Genomic DNA, 24,984 nt, shown 5'->3' on the forward strand with positions numbered 1-24,984 from the left:
TTTCTTTTCCAGGTTCATATTTAATGTCGAAGTCAAATTGTGAAAGAAAATGTGTCATATCTCCTAATTCTTCATCTGGTCTTGTACGAAGTTCTCTTCCCTCAAGGGGTTTATGATCAGTAATAACGAGAAATTTTCTTCCCATTAGCCAGTATTGCCAAAATTTTATTGCTTCTTTAATTGCCAGGCATTCTAAAAAAATAGCCTTTTTATTTTTTTGATATTTGTTCAATTTTTTTGAAAAGTATGCTACGGGTTTCATTTCTCCATCTCTTTGTTTTTGTTTCAGAACCGCACCAATTCCTAGAACACTAGCATCTGTATATATAGTTGTAGGAGCATTTGGGTTAAAAATGGCTAGTATAGGTTCAGAACAGAGGATATTCTTTGCCCTATCAAAAGCTGTTTGGCAGCTTAAAGACCAGTGGAATTTGATATCTTTTCTAAGTAAATTATGTAGTGGCTCTAATAACCTAGCTGAATCTTTTATATATTTGTGGTAAAAATTTACTTTTCCCAAAAACTGTCGTACTTTTTTTCTCGTGTCTGGTGCTGGAAAATCTCTGATCGATATTAAATTATCATGTAACGGACGAACTGAATTGTGTCCCACAATGTGTCCCAAATATTTAACCTCTTCTCTTGCAAAATTACATTTTAGAAGTTTGAGCCTAAATCCCTCTTCAATAATTGCTTTCATAAGTCTTTCTATATGGTCTAAGTGTTCTTCAAATGATAATGAGAATATTAAAATGTCATCTATGTAGTTTATACAAAATGAATTTAAATTATGCTTCCTGATAATATTACTTAAAATTCTTTGAAATATTGCGGGAGATGTTTTAAGCCCAAAAGGTAAGCATTTCCATTGCCAATGACCACTTTGGGTAACGAAGGCTGTCTTGTATTTATCTTTTATCCGAACTGGAATACACCAAAAAGCAGAATTTATATCTAAAGTAGTAAAGAACCTAGCATTCCTTGTTTTGGTCAAAATCTCGTCAATTAAAGGAAAAGGTTGGGGTTCAGGAATAATTAATTTGTTTAACTCACGAAAGTCAATGCACAATCTTGTTTTAGATCCTTCATCTTTTTTAAAAGCCAATGTAACAGGTGCTGCAAAAGGTGAAGATGATTCTTCTATTAAATTTGCTTTTAATAATTGTCCTATTTGAAATTCTATCTCTTTTTGGTCTTCTATCGAGCATCTATAGGGTCTTTTTGCAACAAATTTATGTTCTAAAAGTTTAATTTGAGCTTCATTATTTTGAACCTGCCCAATGTCAAATTTATGTTTTGCAAAAATATTGTCATATTTATTTAATAATATTTCTATTTTATTTTTCTGATATGGCAATAAATGTTGTAATTTTGCTTCAAAAAGTTCTGTGGGAATTCCCTCATTAAAGTTTATGGAGTATTCTGTAATATTAATATTATAATTAAATTTTTCGATTTTTTCTTCAATTTTTCCGTATAATCTTTGATAAATCTCTAAATCAAAATCTTGTTTCATTTGAAAATTTAAAATAGAATCTAATCCGAGTAGAATATCATACTCAAAATATTCATCATTAATTACAAAAAGATTAATATTTTTCTCAATTTTATTAATTTTCAGTTTTGCAATTAGTTTTCCTGTAAAATTTGTTCTGCCATTTATCGTTTTAAACATATTCCTATCTTCTTGAATATCTAATCCTAACTTTCTTGCCACCTTCGAATTCAGAAGAGTAACATTTGAGCCTGGGTCATAAACTCCACATAATTCTTTATTATTTAGGAATACTTTTAATTTGATCAATGGCAGCAAATCTAGTTTTTTTGTTCAGTTACTGTTTCATTTAATGTCTCCTGTATAGCAATATTATTAATATATTTAATATCATTTGATTTGTTTTCTTTTGTTACCTTTTTATCTTTTTGCTTTAAACGGCATATTGCCTCTGGATGAAACCTCCCAGGGAATCCTTTTCTATCACAATATTGACAAGTAGTTTTCTGTTCTTCTGGTATTATAGTAGATTTTTGATAAAAATTTGGTTTTGTCTCCAATTTATTCTTCTTTTTTATAACTAAACTTTCCAATTTTCGTAATTCACCTACCAATTTTTCCATTGTTGTAACGTCAGCTCTATTAATATTATCTTGTATATAAATTGGCAAATTTGTTACAATTAAATCAATTAGTATATCAATGGGAAAATCATTCTTTATATTTAGCAATAAATTTTCTTTACGAAACGCATAATCAACAATACTACCACCTATATACCTAAAAGAATAAGCTTGCCTATGATTATGCCAACCTGTTTCACAAAAACTATCTAAAAAATTAATTTTCCATACCTCAAAACTGTTATCTAAGCCTAATGTTATTATTTTTGATTCAAACCATTCTTTTGCTATTCCATCAAGAAACAAACGTAGAATCAAAATCTTGTCTTCATCAGCAACCACCTCACATCGCAAACATTCTGATTCGAAGGTCTTGAGCCATGAATTCATTGGAACATTATTTCCATCAAAATTTCGAAGTACAAAATCATCTTTTATTTTTTTTAAATTTTTCTTTTCAACTTTAGGTAAATTTGTGTCATTAAATTTCTGGAGCAACTCAGCAAATGATGGAAATTGTTCAGCTGTTTCTATCTTCTCATACACTGGTAATAAGGTCTGTTGTAAGTACTCACTTTGATAAACCACATCACCATCTGAATCAAAATAAATCTCCTTCAAATTGTCTTCTAATGCTATAGTACATGTTCTAAAGGATCCTCTTGTTTTCATAGATGCTAATATATTCTTCACTTTTTTCAGATGAAATAGTTCAGAATGATCAATTTGAAGTTGTTTTTCAAAGGGGATTTCATAATAAAAACGGGACCCTGTTGGCTGCAGCCACTTAAATTTATATACATTTTTCTTACTATCACTACTGTTTGCTTCTATAGCCATGCAAATTCTCATTGATGTAAAATTCATTCTTAAATATCGTTTTATCCAAATAACGGCTTGGAAATTTATAGTTATCACTATATTTTTTTTATCAGCTTAAGTTCTTGATTTATAAGTGTAATATCATACCCTTATTCATGTGAAGAGATAGCAGTTTGAATTCGTCTAAAAAGAGTTTATTATCGTTAAAATTCTACAATATAAATTATTAACAATAATAACATAACTAAAATAACTTAACAAATATACAAACCTAAAAAGAGAATCAAGAACAATGCTATTTCTTACGCCATTAAGTAATTTGACAATTGTACCATACAATTTACAATATGTCAATGTCAATAAAACTTAAACAGTCATACAACCTAAAACTTTAAATAACTAAAAATAACTAAGCCCTGCTGTTTCACTTAAAATAAACATAGGTTTACTTTTACATATATATATATATATATATATATATATATATATATATATATATATATATACATCATACTATCATTTTCGCATCGATACATTATGCTTTTACCATCAATTTAGCATCGTCTTGCAAAGTAGCATCTGTATATCGACGCTACTTTACAAGACCTTAATAACTTTTTTCCTGTACTTGTTACAAGAATTTTAACCATCTCATTGATTAGAGTGTTGATACCGTGTTGATATTTTAAAATATCCGCTTTCTCTTTTTATCCCTTACTGAGTTATACAAGTTTATTCCAGAAAATGTTTGAGTCTAAAATGATGGTACAGTGAAAATATTATATATATTTAGTTCAGGGTTTTACCGTTTACTCGCTGCCATTATATACATGAAAATGTATATCCCACTTTCATTATCAATCATTTTAGCATCAGAAATTTGGCATCGCTGTTGAATATAATATTACCCACAATGAAATAGTAAATTTAAGAATATATATATATATATATATATATATATATATATATATATATATATATATATATATATATATTCTTTTCATCCACAAATCATTCTGGCATCATGGTTGGTTAAAAGTAACGGGTTATGATATATTGCAACTACCTATTGTATCTTCGCTCCAATTGGTCCAGTCGCGACGTACAGCCCCTCAAATGATAGGATTTAACCAATAAAATACAATAAGACAGAAAAATCAAATATAGCAGCATGTCAAAAAGGCCTTAATTATATATCTTCGTTTCTATAAGTCCAATCGTGACGTACAGTATCTCAAATGACAGGATTTAACGAATTGAAAAAAATGAAATAAAAAAATTAAATACAGCAACATGTCAAAAGGGCCGTAGTCACGTATCTTCGGTTCTATTAGTCCAATCGTGACGTGCAGTACCTCAAATGAAAGTATTTAACAAATAAAATACAATGAGGTATAAAAATTAAATAAAGTAGCATGTCAAAATGGCCTTAGTTATGTATCTGCGGTCCTATTAGTCCAATCGTGACGTACGATACCTCAAATGATAGAATTTAACTAATAGAATACAATGAGATAGAAATCAAATACAGCAAAATGTTAAAAGGACCTTAGTTACGTATCTTCGTTTTTAGTAGCCCAATCGTGACGTACAGTACCTCAAATGATAGGATTTAACCAATCGAATACAATAAGATAGAAAAATAAAATACATCAGCTTATCAAAAGGACCTTAGTTATGTGTCTGCGGTCCTATTAGTTCAATCGTGACGTTTCGTACCTCAAATGATAGAATTAAACTAATAGAATACAATGAGATACAAAAATTAAATAGAGTAGCCTGGCAAAAGGGCCTTAGTTATGTATCTTCGATCCTATTAGTCCAATCGTGACGTACAGTACCTCAAATGGTAACATTTAACCAATAGAATACTACGACGTAGAAATCAAATACATCAACACGTCAAAAGGACCTTAGGTATATATCTTTGCTCCTATATATGTTATGTCAAAAGAGCCTTAGTTGCGTACCTCCGGTCCTATAGGTCTAATCAGGATATATGGAGCCTAAATGATAAGATTTAACGAAGATAATACGATAGTGGAGAGAAATTCAACATGGCTGCATCTAATAACACCTTAAACTGGCAGCAATAAAACGAATTTACGCACAGAGGTATGTGGCATATTACGTGACAGGATTTAGCGAATACCATACGATTACGTCATACATCTCTTTGCATACGTCCACTTTTAGTTAACTACTTAGTATGTATTCAGTACTTAGCTTTACGGTGTTGAGGCATGGACTCTTAAACAGAAGAATGTTACAAATCTTGAAAGCTTTGAGATGTGGTGCTACTGCCGTATACTAAAAATAAGTTGAGTGGATAAAATTACAAATGAAGGGGTAATACGTAGAATACATAACGATCCAGAAGTTATACTGAATATAAAAAAGAGAAAACTTAAACACTTTGGCCACCTGATGAGTTAGTGATGAGTGAATTATTCAAAACAGCAGTAAATAAAATTAGAATCGCCCTAATGATATCCAATCTCCGATAGGAGAGGCACTCAAAGAAGAAAATATGAAAGACTCGAAAAATCTCCAACGTTCACTGTTAAACATATTCCTCCCGTTCACTGCACACATTTACTGCTCCTTGACACTGTGACGAGAATGAGATAGGATTTAACAAATAAAATGACAGAAAACTAAACAAGACAGTGTGTCAAACGTGGAATGCGTCGTAGAACGTGAAATAGCGTAAAATTATATGATGGCCATAGACGTTTCTTTAATACCCAGCAAACGACTCGCTTTGTAAAGTTATTTAGTAACGATCATTCGTTTTATAATCCAAAGGGGACCATAAAATATTCAACGTTAAAATGTGACAAAATGTAACGTTATGACAAATCTTTTTTCTCCCGCACGGGTGCATGCCTGTGTACCTATACGAGGGAAGTCGTGCATAACCTTTAAGTTGATCGTAATACATAACTGCAACAACAAGTATGTTGACGGTTTGGGTTAGTATATACAGTGCATTCCGTACGTTTTTTAAACATGATTAGGAAATTGTTGACTGGAGGCTATTAAAGAAGTTCTTAAAATTTTTGCGGGTCACCCCCTTTTCTGTAAATGGAGTGAATATTGTTATCCGTTTAATTTTTTCCCCAGTTGAATAATTCCTGCTGGTATTTTGGTCTAAGCTTACTTCTTTTCCCCATTTAAGCTGTTTCATAGCTAATTCTACTTCCTCTTTATAGTACCCTGTTCACCTGGCAATTTCGGACTATTTCATCTCTTATAACATAAAACAGTTGTTTCAGATATCTTTATCGCGTTTCCTTTTTTTATGGATGAATATGCTGCCGTTTTCATCTTTTACTATGTCATATGGAGCTACACGATAAACAATTCCAAATCAAGAAAACACAAATAACAGTGCGAATTATATTATACAACTAATAGTCGAAAATGAAGAGCAAGAGGTAGATGGCCAAGAAGCCGAAATCTTAATGACGAACACAAATATAATCGACTAATCAGACAATTAACATCAGCGCTACATGACGCAAGCAATGCCACATTTGAACACTACATTAGTACATTGTCTAAAGAAGATCATTCAGTATGGATACCAACAAAAACACTTAAAGAGACCTGAACAACACAACCCACAAATTAAGAAAGATGATGTTAGTTGAGGAAGATCAGACCAGGAAAAAATGTCAACATTTTCAGAATACCAGATAATAATAATCAAGCAATAGAACACTGAAAACTTTTGTTTTTAACTGTACGCCCGCCGTGAATGACATACCATTTTTTAAATAACACTTAATATTGGACTTTTTTAGTGTATTTATTTCATGTTTCAAGATAATTCTTTTAGGAATATATTTATTTATAACATACGGTCTTATGGTCTTATTACGGCTTTCAGATTATACGATATAAATGTATCTTGTACCGCACTGCTAATTAAGAATTACGTTTGTAATGCGATAAGAGGTCCGGATATACGAGACACCAGTGACTCATGCCGCACTGATAAAAAGCCGACAGGAATCTGCATTTCTATAAAAAAAATAGATTCATTTGTTTTGTGTATTAATTTAGTTTAGGTCGAACAAGAGTTGCAGTAAAAGATTTTTCTAAATATAGAGTGTAAACCATATTTCCAATGCTTTATGAAAGAGAACCAGTTTATAATATTCCGGACGACGTAATAACACCTTATTTTAGAATATTGGTCGATGAATTGAAATCATTGTTCAAGAAACGAATTATTCATGTGCAGATGTTTTACTCTAAAAACATGTAAAACTAATATCTCGATTAAAAAAGTTGCTACCAGTTACTCTCGATGAAATTTAACCCCATTATTGATTTTACGAGTGATAAAATGGGTCGACAAAAGACCAGTTTTAATCCTTGCAACATTTAAACATAATAGTTGTATCTTGGTTTAATCAAATAAAAAGAAAAATTATACACAAGTACTAAAACCACAAATTATTCTCGATTATAACTTGGTGAAAAAGAGTGTTGATTTTAGTGATCAAGTGGCTTCTTACCAAAGCCCAATACGCAAAATTCTGAAGTGGTACCGGAAAGTGGCAATGGAATTAATATTTAATACCGCAGTAGTCAATGCTTAGTTGCTAAATAATAGAAAACGTAAAAAAAGCGACAACCTATCCTTGAGTTCAGACTGGAGTTCGCGAAGGCATTTACAAATAAAGAAATGTTGTAACCCTCATGACCAGTTACACCCAAAAATACCATCTAAGGCAAAGCGATGTAGATAATACAAAGAGAAGAAAGTGTACAAGATGTTACAAAGTTTTAAGAAGAAGCATGACTAGTAGAAAGGCCGATAGAAAAGTTAAAAAAGTTAAAACATACTCTGAAGAATGTGATGGCAAAACTGAAATATATTTAGTGTGCTCCAATGAAGCACATTAAAAAACAATTTTACTTATACAGGAACTATTATTGAGTAAAAACGTATTGTGCCTCAAGTGGCCTTACAGTATTGGAAGTCGTAAGTTGATAGTTTCCAGTAGAACGTTTTTATTGTTAATTACCTCCGTAAAAGTGAGTTATAGTATTTATAAAGAAATGGATATAAATAATATGCCTTCGACATCTAAAAAAGGTAGATGTGAACATAAACGTAGATTGACCACTGCTGAATTACAATCATTGTTAGAAGCATCGGGCGAGGACGATGTAGATTAAATGAATGGTGGAAGTGACTGACGAAATACTTGCACAAAGTCGTTCAGAAAAATCGAGGATTGCGTTTTGGAAAGAGACAACACAAACAGAATTTAAGACTTTTCTCGAGCTTATGTTCCATATGGGGACAATTAAAATGAACCGTCTGCATGACTACTGGAAAAGGATAGGTAACTTCTCTAATAGTGTTGACTTGACTAGACAATTGTTCATAGCCCATATGAAGAAATAACCGAATCCTCACTTGTCAAAGAAACTAAAAAAACGTTAAGTGGTCTAAAAACTAAAAAGTCCCCTATTCAAACTGGTTTTTAATAAAAAATTTAATAATATGTTAAAAGTTTTTTTAATATACCCTAAAACTGAAAGCGCAAAGAATCGATTGCAAGTTACAAAATACTTATAGAGTCATACGAGTTTGGACAAGTACAGTTATTTAAATAATTGCTTTCTGTGATAAACAAATTAAATAAATTGTAAAATATTTTTTGATCTGCTTGATATTTAGCACACTTTAATAACTCATCAATTGCCATAATTTCAAGTAGCTATATTATCTGTCGTTAGTCAAAAAACAAAGTTATTAACATTTATAATTTACTACAAACATATAATATCTTACGAGTTTATGGTTTTTTGGAATTATCTCAATTATTTATGTATTTAAATTTGGTATTTCTCTACATAGAAAACTTTTTATGGTCTACAACTTTTATTTAAATTATTTTTCTTTAGAATTTATACAAAACGTTTTATAAGCAAAATTTTTTTTTGCCTTTTAAGATTGTTTAAAAAACAAAGCAAAATCAACTGTACGTCTTTACGAATTTTTCGTCGGCTACCCCTCATACTATTTAGAATTTAAATTTCTGTAAGATTTTTTAAAACTATTTAGCGAGGTTCCGTTAACTACTTTCTTATGGCATGGTCAAAGTCAAATATTATTTTTTTTATGTGATTATGCCACAATTATTGGTCGATATTGAGATGAAAATTACATTTTTAATTAACTTTGTATTTAACTTAATATATTTAATTATATATATATATATATATATATATATATATATATATATATATATATATATATATATATATTAAATATATAATATATATATATATTATATATTTAATATTTAACCTTGTTTATTATACAAATGATGTAAAAATGTGTATACACATTTTGTACAAAAAACGTTTTTTGAGAACGATTTCCTGAATTGAAATCAAAATGTTAAACATTAAATAATTAAAAATGTGATTCTCATCCCAATCACAACCAATATTTTTGACCCAATCCCATAAAAATCTAATATTTATCTTAAACTATTCACTGATAGCTTCGATTAAATAGCTTGGAAATTAAAATATGTAAAATATTCCCCTACACAACTCTCTGCGAAAAAATATCTAAATTCAATAAAAACAACTGAACCTTGATATAAAAAACTAGTTGGTTGACCCCAGCCGGTCGGCAGGTATTTTCAATGTCTTCATTTGAACCCAAACCGATCGATATTTTTATGTTTTCAAATATTATTTAAGTATTAACACTGGCAACATCTATTGGCTTTAAAATGATACCAAATACAGTAATTTTACCTCCCAATGTTAAAATGATGGTTTGATGTAAAAAATTTAATTTATAAAAAAATCGGATTATTGAAAAACCGACAACGGTGCCAAGCCTACAAAGGTGCACTAAACGAACATACACGACTTATAAATAGAAAATGATAGCATTTCTTGGTGATGCTAAATTACTGCAACGTGAAAAGAGCTTAAAACGATAGTGGGATGTATATATATATATATATATATATATATATATATATATATATATATATATATATATATATATATATATATATATATATATATATATATATATATATAAAATATATATATATATATATATATATATATATATATATATATATCTACGGCATAAAGTAAACTCCGCCCATGTTAAAATTAAGGTTCAAGTGAGCTCCGCGGTGAAGTGGACACCGATATACGGAGCTCACTTGACCATTCCATAATATTGGCTGTGTCGATTCGTAAACATGTATAGTTTCATAATTTTAAAAAATTTTGTAGAGTCCATAAGTACCCCTGTATCATAAATGTATATCGCTTAGTTCACTTGTATATATTATAGGGGTCGTTCAGGTCTTTTTCAGTGTATATTGGAACCATAAGTATATCGGTTTAAGTAAGCTCTGATAGTTTGGCAACTATGGGATTGGGCCGTTTATTTCCAGCGTATATTATAAACGGTTTATACGGACTCCTTACTTTTGTTATCATTCATACGCATTACAGTAACAGATATGTGTACTACCAAATACCTGTTTTTGGTAGGTACGTGCTTTTCTAAAAATAGCTTTATAGATACAAAAGGATTTCGTTACCAAGTTGGATGTTTTTTTCATATGCGGAAATTTCCTAATGCATTTTGTTAACGTCAGTATGTCTTTATACGTTTTATTTAAGAATCCGATTAATATGAACTTGATTTATTTCATCCATCTATTGTTTTACGATATCTTGTAGCTTCTTTATTATTTTATTTCTGGTTTTGTTTGTACACTACATATAATTCTGGATAGGTTATCTTAAAATAAATATTTAAGTGCTAAAATAGATATTTTTGTGTAAAAATGGATAGTAGTCCGCAAAAAATGAAAGAATGCTTAATTTATCTAGCCAGAATATATCACTTTACCAATATTACATACTTCTGAATGGTAAGGTAATTTAGGGGTAATATCTAATCAATATAAGTGGAGGTAGTGTCCAATTTCCAATGATTTTAATAAGCAATAGCTTACTGACTGTACTCTACATGTTCAGTTTAAATAATTAAACCTTGTCCCTTCAGAAAAGAGCAATTTAAATGGCAAAGTCAACTAAGAAGGTGTGAAGAATCTTTTACCACCCCACATTCACACAAGTTAACCGGTTTTTGCAGGCAAGAGTCCTCCCGAGGGTTCAGATGGCGAGGATTAGCTTTTTTTTTTGGTATATCTTACACACTTGTTGATCTGGCCAGTTTTTTCTCGATTTTAGTCATAAAATGGGCTTGTATTCGTGGAGTACATGCTGCGAATCTAGATTTTGTTTCTTTCGTTCCTTAGCTACTTATCTTCGACTATTAGGTGTCTTGGTAGCTACGATATTGTAGAGCTTATGTATGGATGTGAGTCTTAATATCCGCTGAATTTGGATGACTAATTTATAGCTAAATCTACGAGTTAAGTATGTGTTGGTGTCATTCATACTGGCAAGGTATATTCGGCAGCAGAAGCATAGAATGCAAGCGTTTACGTTTTAAGAGTAGAAGGATGTGCTTCTCATTTTTAGCTGACAAGTTTGCGGAGAATAATACTTCTGGTCCTCAGTGTGCCTTCTAGTTTTAAACAAAGTTCTGTGAATGACTAAGTGTAATACAAACTATCTTCAAGATATTTATAGCAAGTCCAGAGTATAAGGATTTCATGACACTATTGGGTGTTCAGATTTGTGAAAACGTCTGTGTTGGGGACATTAAAGTAGCACACCTGAGTTTTTCCGGGGTTTGGCTTAAAAATGATTTATAGTCTATTTTTATTGTGTTTAAAGCATGATTTAGATTTTTCTCCACTTCAGCAACAAAAGTTTTTGGTTGTGCAATAATAGATGTGTCGTATACATAATAAAAGTCCTAGTATTTACTGGTATGGGTTGATGGTTTGTGTACATTTTATACAGTGTAGGTGCCATTACGCTACCCCAAAGGAGACCGTTCTTCTGCGTTCTCCATCTGCTATTCTTACCATTAAGAAATACCAAAAATATTCTGTTGTGTAGGCATACGCTAGTAAAACAAGTAAGTTTATTACCTAAGGAGATATCATATAGATTTTGAAAAAATGCCCTCTTATTTAATGTGTCGTAAGCTGCAAATTGCTGCTTAGATTGACAAATATCACTCCTCATAACTGATATCTTTCGTACCCATCTTTGCTGTGTTGGGCAAGATTTAGTATTTGTGACGTACATGATCTTCCCTGTCTGTAGCAACTTTTGTCTTTTAATTTGAGTTTTTCTTCTGTTTTACCTCTTGAGGAGTATTTTGTAAAGAAAAATAAATATATTGACCAACAGCTTTTGTGGTCGTTGGAGTTTTTGCCAGGTTTAAGCAAGGCAACAACTTTGTCTTTGCTTTGTTTGTCTGCAGACTTTGGATATCAGTAACTGTTGTATTTTTGGTCCAAATTTTATAATAAGCTTTGTGCTCAGATCTTCAGTCAGTGCCGTACTATTCTTTATTATATACGTAGATAGTGGATCCAAGCTCAACATCGTTAAAAGGTTCCTTCAGCTGACTGGTTTTGTCCTCTCTCATTTTAAGTTTTTCTTTGCTTCTTTGCCGGCAGAGATAGCACTTTCACATTTATTATGTGATTTTCAGCGATCAGCTTAATACCAAATACACTATTTTTTGCCCTCTATGTATTTTCTGCACTAGAAATACGTCACATTTGTGCTAAGCGCATATGTCTGATAAGGTTAAGTAAAGTAAAGTGTCTTTATCTCTAGATATGCCCTTAATATTTATAGACATAATTAGAATAATTGATCCTTAAAAGGACCGATTTGACAAAAATCATATTGAACGGGTGATTCTGATTAGCCGATTAATTATTTATTTATTACCCAGGGTACAACTGATTCTTCTTCTTCAAGTGCTATCTCCGCGGCGGAGGTTGGCAATCATCATAGCTATTCGGACTTTTGAGACGGCTGCTCTGAAAAGTTCATTTGATGTACATCCGTACCACTCTCTCAGGTTGCGCAGCCATGACATTCTACGCCTCCCTATGCTTTTCTTTCCTTGGATCTTTCCCTGCATAATCAGTTGGAGCAAGGTGTATTTCTCTCCACGTGTAATATGTCCGAGATATTCTAATTTTCTTGTTTTTTCTTGTTTTTTTTTTAATTTAAACTGATTTCAGATTATCAGATCATACAACTGATTACGGTGGTCTTATTTGTACTCAAATTTTCGTAAAGGCTTCTCTTTTGAACCCCATAAGAAATGGCTAATTAACTTTTCATTAAAAATAATTTTATATACTCGACGATATTTCGAATCAGATTTGTATAGTAATAACTATAGTTAATATGGAGTCTCTTTGTGAAAAGTAAATGAGTTTGTAATATCGGTTACAACTCATATATGAATGATAAGGACATAAACGGTTAAAATAAGTGCACAGAATTTTAACTAAATATATCGGCGCCATTGTTCAGGAGATGGATTTATCCCAGAGATTAAAGGTTACATGTATATTCCACGTTCTATTTACGTATTTGCATTACTAAAAAAGTATATTTAAAATAAAGGCCTTAAGATATCTTTAGATTCTATGGAAATTAGAATCTATGGAAATTAGCAAATTAAAAAATACAGACATAATTCTGAATGACCAAATTGAGACAAACTGTTGTCTCAAGTATTGTTTATATTGTAAAGGTCATCGTCATAGTATAGTCAGAACGCAACAAGGTTCTATTGGCTTTTCTGCTTTTTGTCTCCTCATTCCTATTGAAAACTTAGCCACGTAAATAACGTTTTAAAAATATATGTCAATATTTCTGAAGTGCCTTTCCTAAGATAACTTTTATTAAGCCTAGTTCGTTTGACTACATGTAATGGATTTGATAGTTCCCAACAGATAAGTATTGATTGATTGATTGTAGGTTGGATAGCAGTTGGTTGTACAGGCATGTGTTGATAAATATGATAAGTTGGTAGGTAGTCCCATAATTCCTAAATCTGACGATATGTTACCTCCCCTGTTAATTCGTGGACGTCCTAAGGGCATTTTTTCTCTCGGGAAATTCTCCCAGTTTAACTTGGCAATGCAGTTATTAGAAAGCCTTTGGATATAGCCAGCGTAACTTTGGCGTTGAGATTTAGTCTCTTGTATGACGTTGCTATCTTTATATATCTGTTAGACCTTGGCATTAGTTCCGGTTCGGTATTGGTTAGTATTCGGACCTTTGTAAGTTGGAAAATAATTCTGATAACTTTTCTAGTAATCCTGATCTAATTAATACCTAAGTTTTACTTACATTGTTTTGTCAGCGTTCTCGTCACATTTTCAGTCAATAGTTTAATCACTTTTTTATATATCCTGATTTTAGGGATTTGTATTAGACTTCTGGATTTAAAAGTGTTATGTGGGTTATATTTACATTAGTTAGCTGCCTGAATATTCCATTTTATTTCTTATGTGACAGCGTTATCTACGATACCTAAAACGCTGCAATCTTTCAAAATTATATGGGTTTATTGTTATGTTATGCCCTACTCTACGTCCTCTCTCTTGTATGTTAAAGAAAATTTATTTAGTTTTCTCATTACTTACTATCAGACCGTTTTTTACTGCTAATAGCATTATTTTATAGCATTCTAATATTTAATCTATGGATTAAATCTGGATAGTAAATAGATATTTTTCACTTTCTCGGAGAAATAATATTCTAACATACAAAATGCTATTAAATTGCTTAAACCTTTCTTGCATATTATATTTACTTATGAGGGACAGCAGCAATATCAGTACCATAATAAGGCGTATAGTCCTGGACTGGCTAATCGTTGGATAATTTTAAGCATGAGTGTAGCAGTTTTAATGTTTTCGGGACTGCTACCTGGTATCGGGGAGCAGAGATATCAGTACCAAGTTAGTGCATATAGGAATTGTTAATTGAACTTTATTATTATTAAACAGCACTATATTTCCTAGTAAATCGTCATGACTTTACAGTTAGATAAATTTTCGAACGTTGGTTATGGAAACATCATATACATACCACCGGATTCCCTAGATCGACATTCAGTAAAATCCTTTTAATAATGATACGGGAGTAAAAATATAAATATTTGGGAGCTTACATCAACAAAGGATTAGATTAAGACTAAGAAATCAGGGTACGAATAGAAATGGCAAGGGCAGCGTTCTGAAAATTCAAGCAATTGTTCTGTGACAAAAATCTGAATACTGCGCTGAGACTGAGGTTTGTTGAATGTTACGTCTGGTCTCAACTATTGTACAGAGTAGAAATATGGACGGTAAAAGCGCAAATAGTTAGGAAGCTTCAAGCCTTTGAATTTTGGATATACCGGAGAATTCCATGGACTGCCAGGGTCACCAATGAGGAAGTGCTGAGAAGGATGGGTCGAGACAAAAAATTGTTGAGAACAATAAAAGTACGCAGGACTGCATACCTGGGACACATACTAAGGAATATAAAGTCTTCTGCAGGCCATCATGCAGGGTAAAGTCAATGGCAAAAAGGGAATAGGTAGAAAGAGGAAGTCATGGCCGCGAAATATTCGTGGCTGGACAAACATGACTGTAGACGAATTATTTTACGTTGCAAAAGACAGAGATACTTTTAGAAATGTGGTCGCCAACCTCCGTTAATGGGGACTGCATAGGAAGAAGAAGAATGATACGCTAAACAAAAAAAAATGAGAGATGAAGATAGGCGCCAAGAAACTCTGTGTTATAAAACAGTTGAATAAAATACAGATTCTCGATTCAAATATTCAAAAATTTAATGAACAGCATACTAAAAAAGAAATAACGTCTATTTAAAATGCAATTCATTAATGGCTCAAGGTACAAAGCAGTCCTAGCATCTGCTAATGATATTGATCTTATAAGAAACTCTCTCCCGTCCGCAAACGACATCTTCAACAAAGTGAAGAGAGCACGAAAAATGTTTCACTTAAAATCAACAAAATAAAAACCAAATACAAGCGAATCAACAGAAGAAAGCAATTCAATACATCTATATCTTTATAGATAATATATTAAAGTCAACAACTATAATTTCGAAAGTATGGAACACTTTAAATATCTTAGATTAATAATCACGGTTAATAATAATGTCACTAAAGAAATACAAAGCATAATTCTCTTCAGACCTATTTTAAAACATGAATGTTTTTTAAAACAATAAGACCGAACATATTATATTATGTAATAATTGTAATAGATATGTTGGCTAGAATCAAATTACCATAAAGTCACCGAAATATTTTATCTGAGTAATGACTCACTACTGATTGCTACGTTACGTTATACGATACATTTATAGTTAAAAGCGAAATTATTAGGTGTTATGCCATGTATAATATATGTGTATCTATAAAGTATTATAGTAAGATATTGAATTTCCTACATTTAAAAATCGAAATATTGAAATTAGACAGTAAAAAATAGTAATTTTAAGATTGATTTATAAATTATTATAATTTAAATTTTACTACTTTGTGAAACAAATATTGTACATCAAAAAACGTAGCAATCGAAACATCGGAACGTACATTTATATATTAAATTTTTCAGTGTCAATGCATTAAAAAAATACTAATAAATAAAAATGGACACTTGCATTTTCCAAGCTTATAACAGACACTAACTTAAGTTTAAAAATAATTAAAGCAACTAATATAAATTACCAACATAAAATATTTAACTACATTAACCAAGTATTTGTGAAATTTCTTCTTCTTCTTAACATGCCATACACCAAAGTGCGTAGGCGACTATCTCATTACTAGAATTCTGTTCTTGGCGGCGTGACACAGCTCGCCTGTATTGTGTATTCCTGTCATTAACTGTGGTATTTCATATTTTGCTCCTCTCAATATGTGCCCAAGGTAACCAATCTTGCGTTTTTTAATTAATTCAAAGAGTTCTCTTTCCACGCCGGCTCTCTTAAGGACGTCATCGTTTCGAACTCTATCCACCCAAGGTATGCGCATCATTCTTCTCAATGACCACATTTCAAATGCTTCAAGTTTGTTGATAGATGTTTTTTTCAAAGTCCACGTTTCCATGCCATAAAGCAAGATGGACCATATGTAGCACTTGACCATTCTGTAGCGTATTTCGAAATTTAGGTTTTGATTACATAGGAGCGGTCTGAATTTCACAAAAGCTTGTCTTGCCATTTGTATTCGGGTTTTTATCTCTTGTTGTGGATCCGATTGGTCATTGATTGTGGTGCCAAGGTATTTAAAAGTTTTCACGCGTTTTATGCGGTCGTCACCTATGCATATTATCGGGTTTTCTGGAGGGTTTCTGCTAATGACCATATATTTCGTTTTCAAAATGTTGATTTTGAGGCCATATTTTTTACCTATGCTATTCACCCTATCAAGTAATAACTGCTGATCTTCCAAATTATCAGTTATAATCACTGTGTCGTCCGCATAGCGTAGGTTGCTAATTGGTATGCCGTTCACCTTAATGCCTAATTCCGTGTCTTCTAATGCTTCCGCAAATATATTTTCAACATATAAATTAAAAAGCATCGGAGAGAGTATGCAGCCTTGGCGGACACCTTTCCGGATTTCAAATTCATCCGTATATTGGTCTTGATCAATCCTCACCTTTGCCATTTGGTTCCAGTATAGATTCTGAATAATTCTGATCTCCTTCTGGTCCATGTTGGCCCTATGTAGTAGTTCCATCATGATATCATGTTTAACCTTGTCAAATGCCTTCTCGTAGTCGATGAAGGTGAGGTAGACATCTTTTCGTTGATCTAAACAGTTTTGTATTAAGGTGTTCAAACATAAAATTGCCTCTCTTGTTCCTAGTCCTCCCTTAAAACCGAATTGTGTTGACCCGCTAAGTTCTTCTAGTATCTTGTACATTCTTGAGTGTAATATCCTAAGGAAGAGTTTCAGCAAGTGACTCATTAAACTGATTAAGCGGTGTTCATTGCATTTTGTGGCATTAGCTGTTTTTGGGATCATCACAAAGGATGACTGCAGCCATTCTCGCGGAATGTAACCAGTATCATAAATTCTATTGAACAGCTTTACCAAGATTTCGATATTCTCCTCGTCTAGTAGTTTTATTGCTTCTATATTAATTTCATCTGGACCTGTTGCTTTATGCATCTTTGTGGTTCTAACTGCATATTCTATTTCACTTCGCATTATTGATGGCCCTGATAAGTTTTCGGAAGGAAGTTTGCGCGTTGGTTGTGTTGGTCTTTCCTCATTAAAAAGTCTTTCTGCGTATTCTTTCCACGCCATTGCTATCTCCTCTTCTGACTATGTATTCGTTTCTGTCGTTGCGTATTCTTGTTCTGTGGTGGCTTTTGTGTATATTCGATATTTCTTTGATCTTCTTATGTAGTCCAAAACTATCTCCTTTTTCCTGCAATTGTTCTATTTCGTTGCACCTTTCCACCATCCAACGTTCTTTTGCTTTCTTAATTTTCTGGCGAATTTCTTTGTGTATCTGTTTGTATTTGTCTTGATTACGTTGTTGTTTATGTTGCCTTCGCTTTTCCATTAGATCCATAATTTCGTCCGTCATCCATTCGTTATGCTTTCTCTTTCTGATCTGTGTTTTAACTTCCCTGTTTACTGCCAGAATCGTTCCTTTAATATCATTGACCATCTCTTCGATATCATCATTTTGTTCTATTATTCGCATTCTTTCGCATATGTGAAATTTCGGGATGACTAAATTGATTGATATTTAAATAAATTTCAAGTTCCAAAACGTACCTGCTGTAAAATTTAAAAATCTACGACTAATCAAATTATTGGCAACATCGGAGGAGTTTAGTTGTGTACGCAAAGAAATGTATATGGATCCCAAAAGTGTTTCAACCTCTTACGGAGTCCACTTAATCCGACGTGTTGGTCGGAGTCCACATATAGCGCTACCCAGATAATAATATACACGGTGTATATTCACCTGGAGTTAGTATAATACCGTTTTAGTACGGGGCCCACATTAACCGCTAGATCTATATATATATATATATATATATATATATATATATATATATATATATATATATATATATATATATATATATATATATATATATATATATATATATATATATATATATATATCTAGCGGTTAATGTGGGCTCCGTACTAAAACGGTATTATACTAACTCCAGGATAATATACGCCGTGTATATTATTATCTGAGTAGCGTTTTATGTAGACTCCGACCAACACGTCGGATTAAGTGGACTCCGTAATAGGATTAAACATTTTTGGGACCCGTATATAACTTAACGCATACACTTCTAAACTCCTGCGATGTTGCCAATAATTGTACTAGTAGTAGATTTTCAAATTTTCTAGCAGGTACATTTTTGAACTTATTAATTGCTTTAATTATTTTCAAACTTAAAAAAGTATTTATTATAAACTTGGAAATGGCTAGTTTCCGTTTTATATATTATTATTTTTTGTTAAAATGCATATGCACCTAAACATTTAGTCTCTAAATGTACTAACATCGAGTAGAGTAATCGTGTAACAGTTTAAGGAAGTAGAAGCCCTTCGGTAGGATTAAAATAAACCACATAAAATTAAAAAAAAAACACTGCAATTTATGACGTGCAATATTTTTTTCATAAAGTAGTTAAATTTAAACTATAATAATTTATGGGAAGCGTTTAAAGAAGTAATCGCCAACCTTCATTAATATACGGCATAATAAGAAGATGAAGCTTACTGCTTACTTAGCTTACTTAAAATTTAACACGTTTCAATGGAATTGTAGTGAAATTTGACTTTTTATTACGATACTGGATCCTGTAAAATTTTAAATACTTAAATCTCCCGTAAATTATTAAACTTATTCTTAGATTAAAATAACAATCTTCTTAGTAATTAGGTACAATATACCGTTTACAATTATGTGATAATGTGTAGGTGTCGAGATTGCATGGTCATGTGTCATACGGTTTCATCTTTCATATAAACATCGATAGTTTTTAGCTTTGGGTGTATTTGAGTCCACCATGCTGTAACCGGTCTACCTTGAAAAGTGTTATTTTACATAAAATTAGCACGTTGGCTCTAATAATGACCTATTAATATACATTGTTAAAAATTGTATACATTTATCAATTTAAAATGTTCTTTGTCGTCTTCTGATCTTCATCTCCATTCGTTCCTAATTAAGCACATGTTGTCCATAAGATACCTCTCTCATTTTTAAATCATTACTCCTTTTGCCTTTTGCCGTGGTTTTCTTCATTTTGTTTATTTATATCGTTTTCACTCATAACAAATATTGGGTAGTTTATTGTTACATTAAACTTTCTCCTTATATGTCCTTATCATATAAGTTGTTTAGTTATTATAGCGAATATAATGTCGTATGTTAATTCCATTTTGTTTAACAATAAAACACCAAAACTTCAACAAAATTAATTCTATCTTATCACTACAGCTGTTTCGGAGAGTGGCTTTCTCAAGTCTAAAGTTTCTCGAATCCATCAATCATCCATTGTATTTCTTATACGTTCATTTAAATCCTCTCCAATCAAAGACTTTGAAGCAGCTTTGCTCCACAGTCCATTTTTGTTGCTTTTTGTCACTGTTTCTCCTTTCTCTTTATCATTATCAATACGTAGCGCTACAACACTGGGTGGGTCTTCGCTGACTACAACTTATCTCCAAGTTGATCGATTTTCCACGAATCTGCAATCAAATGAAATGTTCAGTTTTTGAGATATGATTGGATGTTTTCTCTCCATTATATACTGACATGCCCAAGTGGCATTCTTCTGTGCTAACTTCCTTCCATACCAGTTATACAAGTTTGACATCTTGGCGTCTATGCATGTGTCCGATATACCTTAAGTGATTTATTTTCCTGAACAATATCGTTATGAGAGCTTTCTTTATTCAGTATGTTTTCTTATTCTATACGGAGTTGTAGCGATATGATAATGAGTTCTGAAGCTATTTTCTTGTGGCATTTTAAAGTAATTACTATTTAAATGGGAATAAGCCACAATTAAAGGTTAAAGTTAGTTTATTGACGTTTCAATTTCCACTTCGGAAATCGTTCTCAAAATACAAACATTAGTGAGAACGATTTCCGAAGTGGAAATTGAAACGTTAATAAACTATCTTTAACCTTTAATTGTGGCTTATTCCCATTTAAATAGTAATTATGATAATGGGGCTAAAAAAAATTTCTTATTATTTTCCTTTCAAATATTCGGAGTGCTTCCTTATTTGTTTTAGTCATTTTCCATGACTCACATCCATGTATTAAAATAGGTATGAAGTTTGAATTATGCTCTGTATTTCTTTAGTGGCATTATTATTAACCGTAAATAGTGATCTAAGAAATTTAAAGTGTTCCATACTTTCGAAATTGTAGTTGTTGACTATAATGTTTTATCTAAATTTATTGAATTGGTCTCTTTTGTTGATTCGCTTGTATTTGGTTTTCATTTCGTTAATTTTAAGTGAAACATTTTTCATGCACTTTGTTAAAGATGTTTGCGGACCGGAGAGAGTTTCTTATGAGATCTTTATCAGTAGCATATGCCAGGAGTGCTTTGTACCTTGGCCCGTTAATGGATTACATCTTAAATAGGCGTTATTTCTATTTTAGTAAGCTGTTCATTGATTTTTTGACTATTTAAATCAAGAATCTGTATTTTATTCGACTGTTCAATAAAACAGAGTTTCTTGGTGCATATTTTCATCTTTGGTTTTTTGTTTCCTGTATCATTATTACAAGGATTTTGCTGGATATCGACATAGGGAACCCGGTGGTATGTATATGATGTTTCCATAACCAACGATCGAAAATTTGTCTTATTGTAAAGTCATAATGATTTTACTAGGAAATATAGTTTTGTTTAATAATAATAAAGTTCAAGCAACAATTCCTGTATGCATTAACTTGCAGTCCCGAAAGCAATAAAACTGCTACACTCATGCTTCCTATTATCCAACAATTAGCCAGTCCAGGACTACACGCCTTATTATGGTACTGATATTGCTGCCCATCATAAGTGAACAGAATATGCAAGGAAGGTTTTGGCAATTTATTAATTTTGTGTGTGAGAATAATATTTCTTCGAGAAAGTGAAGAATATCTATCTGCTATCTGGATTTACTCCATAAATTAAATATTAGAATGCTATAAAATAATGCTATTAGCAGCAAAAAACGGTCTCATAGTCACTAATGAGAAAATCAAATAAAATGGTCTTTAACATACAAAAGAGAGGATGTAGAGTGGGGCATAACGTAACGCCAATAAATAAAGCCATATCATTTTGAAGGATTGCAACGTTTTAGATATCGTGGATAACGTTGTCACATAAGAAATAAAAAAGAATATTTAGGTAGCTAATTGATGTATATATAACCCTTATAACACTTTTAAATCCAGAAGTCTAATACGAATCTCCAAAATCAGGATATATAAAACAGTGATTAAACCAGTGCTAATGTGTGGATATGTGACAAGAGCGTATTAATTAGATCAGGAATCAGGATTGCTAGAAAAGCCATCAGAGGTATTTTCCGACTTACAAAGGTCCGAGTACTAACCAATATCGAACGGAACTAATGCCAAGGTTAAACACATATAAAGATAGCAATGTCGTACAAGAAACTCAATCTCAACTCCAAAGTTGAGCTGGCTATATCCAAAGGCTCTCTCAATAACTGCATTGCCAAGTTAAATTGGGAGGATGCCACCAGAGTAAAAATGTCCTTACTATGTCTACGAATGAAGGGTGGAGGTAACATATGATCAGATTTAGGAATAATGAGACTGCCTACCGACCCATCATATTTATCAACACTTGCTATCCTACCTACAATCAATACTTATCTGTTGGGGACTATTAAATCAATTACTTGCAATCAAACGAACTAGGCTTAAAAAATATCCCAGGAAAGGCACTTCAGAAATATTGACATAAATTTTTAAAACGTCATTTACGTGGCTAAGTTTACAATAGGAATGAGGAGACAAAAAGAAGAAAAGGCAATAGAATCTTGCTGCGTTTTGACTATGCGATGACGATGATCTTTATATAACATATTCGCTGTGAGCCTATGAGTAGAGGGGATTTGACAGTTTTCACCAGCGCTGTTAGTTTCAGTTTTGTGCATTTAACTTGTAAACTTTTAAATAATGGCGAATATGGATTTTTCAAAAAAAAAAGATATACCAGCTGTTGTATTGATACATGTAAAAATACTGGGTATAACAGTGATTGTAAATTTTATTCATTTCCTGTTGCCAAACACAAAACAGTCCAAAGAGAAAAGTGGATTATTGCTATCAATAAGAAAAAGTAAGTAAATAACCTATAATACAAACAACATGATATTTCTATGGGATAAAATAAAAAAAAATAATTGATTTTGTAGCGAGGATGGATCATTATGGACTCCAAAAAGTCATCATTTAATTTGCAGTGATCACTTTCTTGGAGGAAGAAAATCTGATGCAGAAATGGGCCCAAGTTATTTACCTGAGGCCTGGATGCAGCTATTATATTCCAAAACATTGCGTACATGCCCTGCATCAACTAAATATTTTCCCTTTTTTGGTGTAACTGGTTGAAATGGGATATCATGTGATATAGACTTAAATCCAGTGTAATGTTTAATATTCAGTTTGATAAAATTCAAACAAATTGATATCTGAGCACTAAAGGCGTGTATCCCATGTATCCGATTTCCGACGACACGATGATTCGAAAGTACTCTCATTGGTCAGAATCGAATCAGAATATTTTCTCGCCGAATTTCATCCGAAATTTTTAACTATGCTTCGGACATCGGATAAAGATTTTATTTTAAATAGAAATTATTTTAACTTTTTCCGATAAAACGGATGTTTTCTAACCTAATGTACCTAATTGTATTCCAATAGTTTATCGGTACATTGAATTTAATGAAACATTAATTTTAATCGAAGAAGCTATGTTCGTAAAGTTATTAAAACTAAAAAAACAAAATGTACAATTCGGCAAAGAAAATATTGGGTTCGTGAAATATTTAAGCAAAGAAAGTCACAAGGGTCTTTTAATAATCTATTGCAGGAAATGAAGCTAACTGATATTGATGAATATTGCAATTACCTTAGAATGCCTAATTGTACATAAGTTATTGAGTCTACATAGTTTCTTTTACGTTATCCATAATAAATTGAATAATTCAAAGCAGGAGAAGGGATTATTTCCAATGCGGAATTAATCCCTTCTGCTGTTTGACCACGCAAAAGTGGTAAAATAGCAATTACCATCCAAACAATAAACCAAAAATAGACCATTGAGAGTTGACAGTTTATACGGATTTTCGTATCCGACAATCGCAACCATCTGACTAGCTTCCAAATAGCAACTTCGAAAACAGACGATTTTCGTATGTCGGAAATAGGGGACTCCGCCTTAAGGCATACGCACACAAAAAATAACGCTGAGCAAAAACAGTATACAGATAACAGAATGAAAAATGAAAACAAGAGGTGTAAATATATTATACGTCATTGGGTGCAAAGGTAACCTTTAACCTTTAAATATTTTCATATAAACTTCTTATTTTTCTCAATGGCCTCTTGCGTAAGTAGTCATCCAGGAAACCAAGAACTTGTATCTTAAATATTATAATTATAATGAATAAAATAATAAAACCGTAATTACTTTTATTATTCATTCTGTGTATTCGTTCAGTAATTAGTTTACAATAATATTTCAGTTCATAATTTGTGTATTTTTAGATAAATATCTATTTTTCTCGTTTTGTCATATTTCACTTACACCGGTTTTACAAGAAAAGTACAAGGTTCAAACCGCGAGAGAGCGCAAGAGGACTATAATTACGAAACTTTATCTGAAAAGTAAAATCAAATATACAAAAAGATTATATAAATCCCTAATATTTACACAGACTGCTTTACAAAAGGTGAACGAATGAGCATAAAAACAGCTGTTTTAAAAACACAATATTATTAGACGAATTGT

General features: G+C 31.8%; 2 protein-coding genes across 9 annotated transcripts in view; one reads left to right on the forward strand and one right to left on the reverse strand.

Moving 5' to 3' along the window:
• Positions 1-24,984, forward strand: part of LOC140451284 (angiomotin-like protein 1) — an 880,806-nt gene that overhangs the window by 324,676 nt on the left and 531,146 nt on the right. The window lies entirely within an intron of this gene.
• Positions 1,573-3,386, reverse strand: LOC140439568 (uncharacterized). Its single transcript, XM_072529557.1, has 2 exons — positions 3,212-3,386; positions 1,573-3,123 (listed from the first exon to the last, which is right to left on the reverse strand). Exon 2 carries the CDS (start codon positions 2,983-2,985, stop codon positions 1,816-1,818), a length of 1,170 nt encoding a protein of 389 aa, XP_072385658.1. The 5' UTR covers positions 2,986-3,123; positions 3,212-3,386; the 3' UTR covers positions 1,573-1,815.

This window comes from Diabrotica undecimpunctata, chromosome 1 (assembly GCF_040954645.1).
Source record: "Diabrotica undecimpunctata isolate CICGRU chromosome 1, icDiaUnde3, whole genome shotgun sequence".
NCBI lineage: Eukaryota > Metazoa > Arthropoda > Insecta > Coleoptera > Chrysomelidae > Diabrotica > Diabrotica undecimpunctata.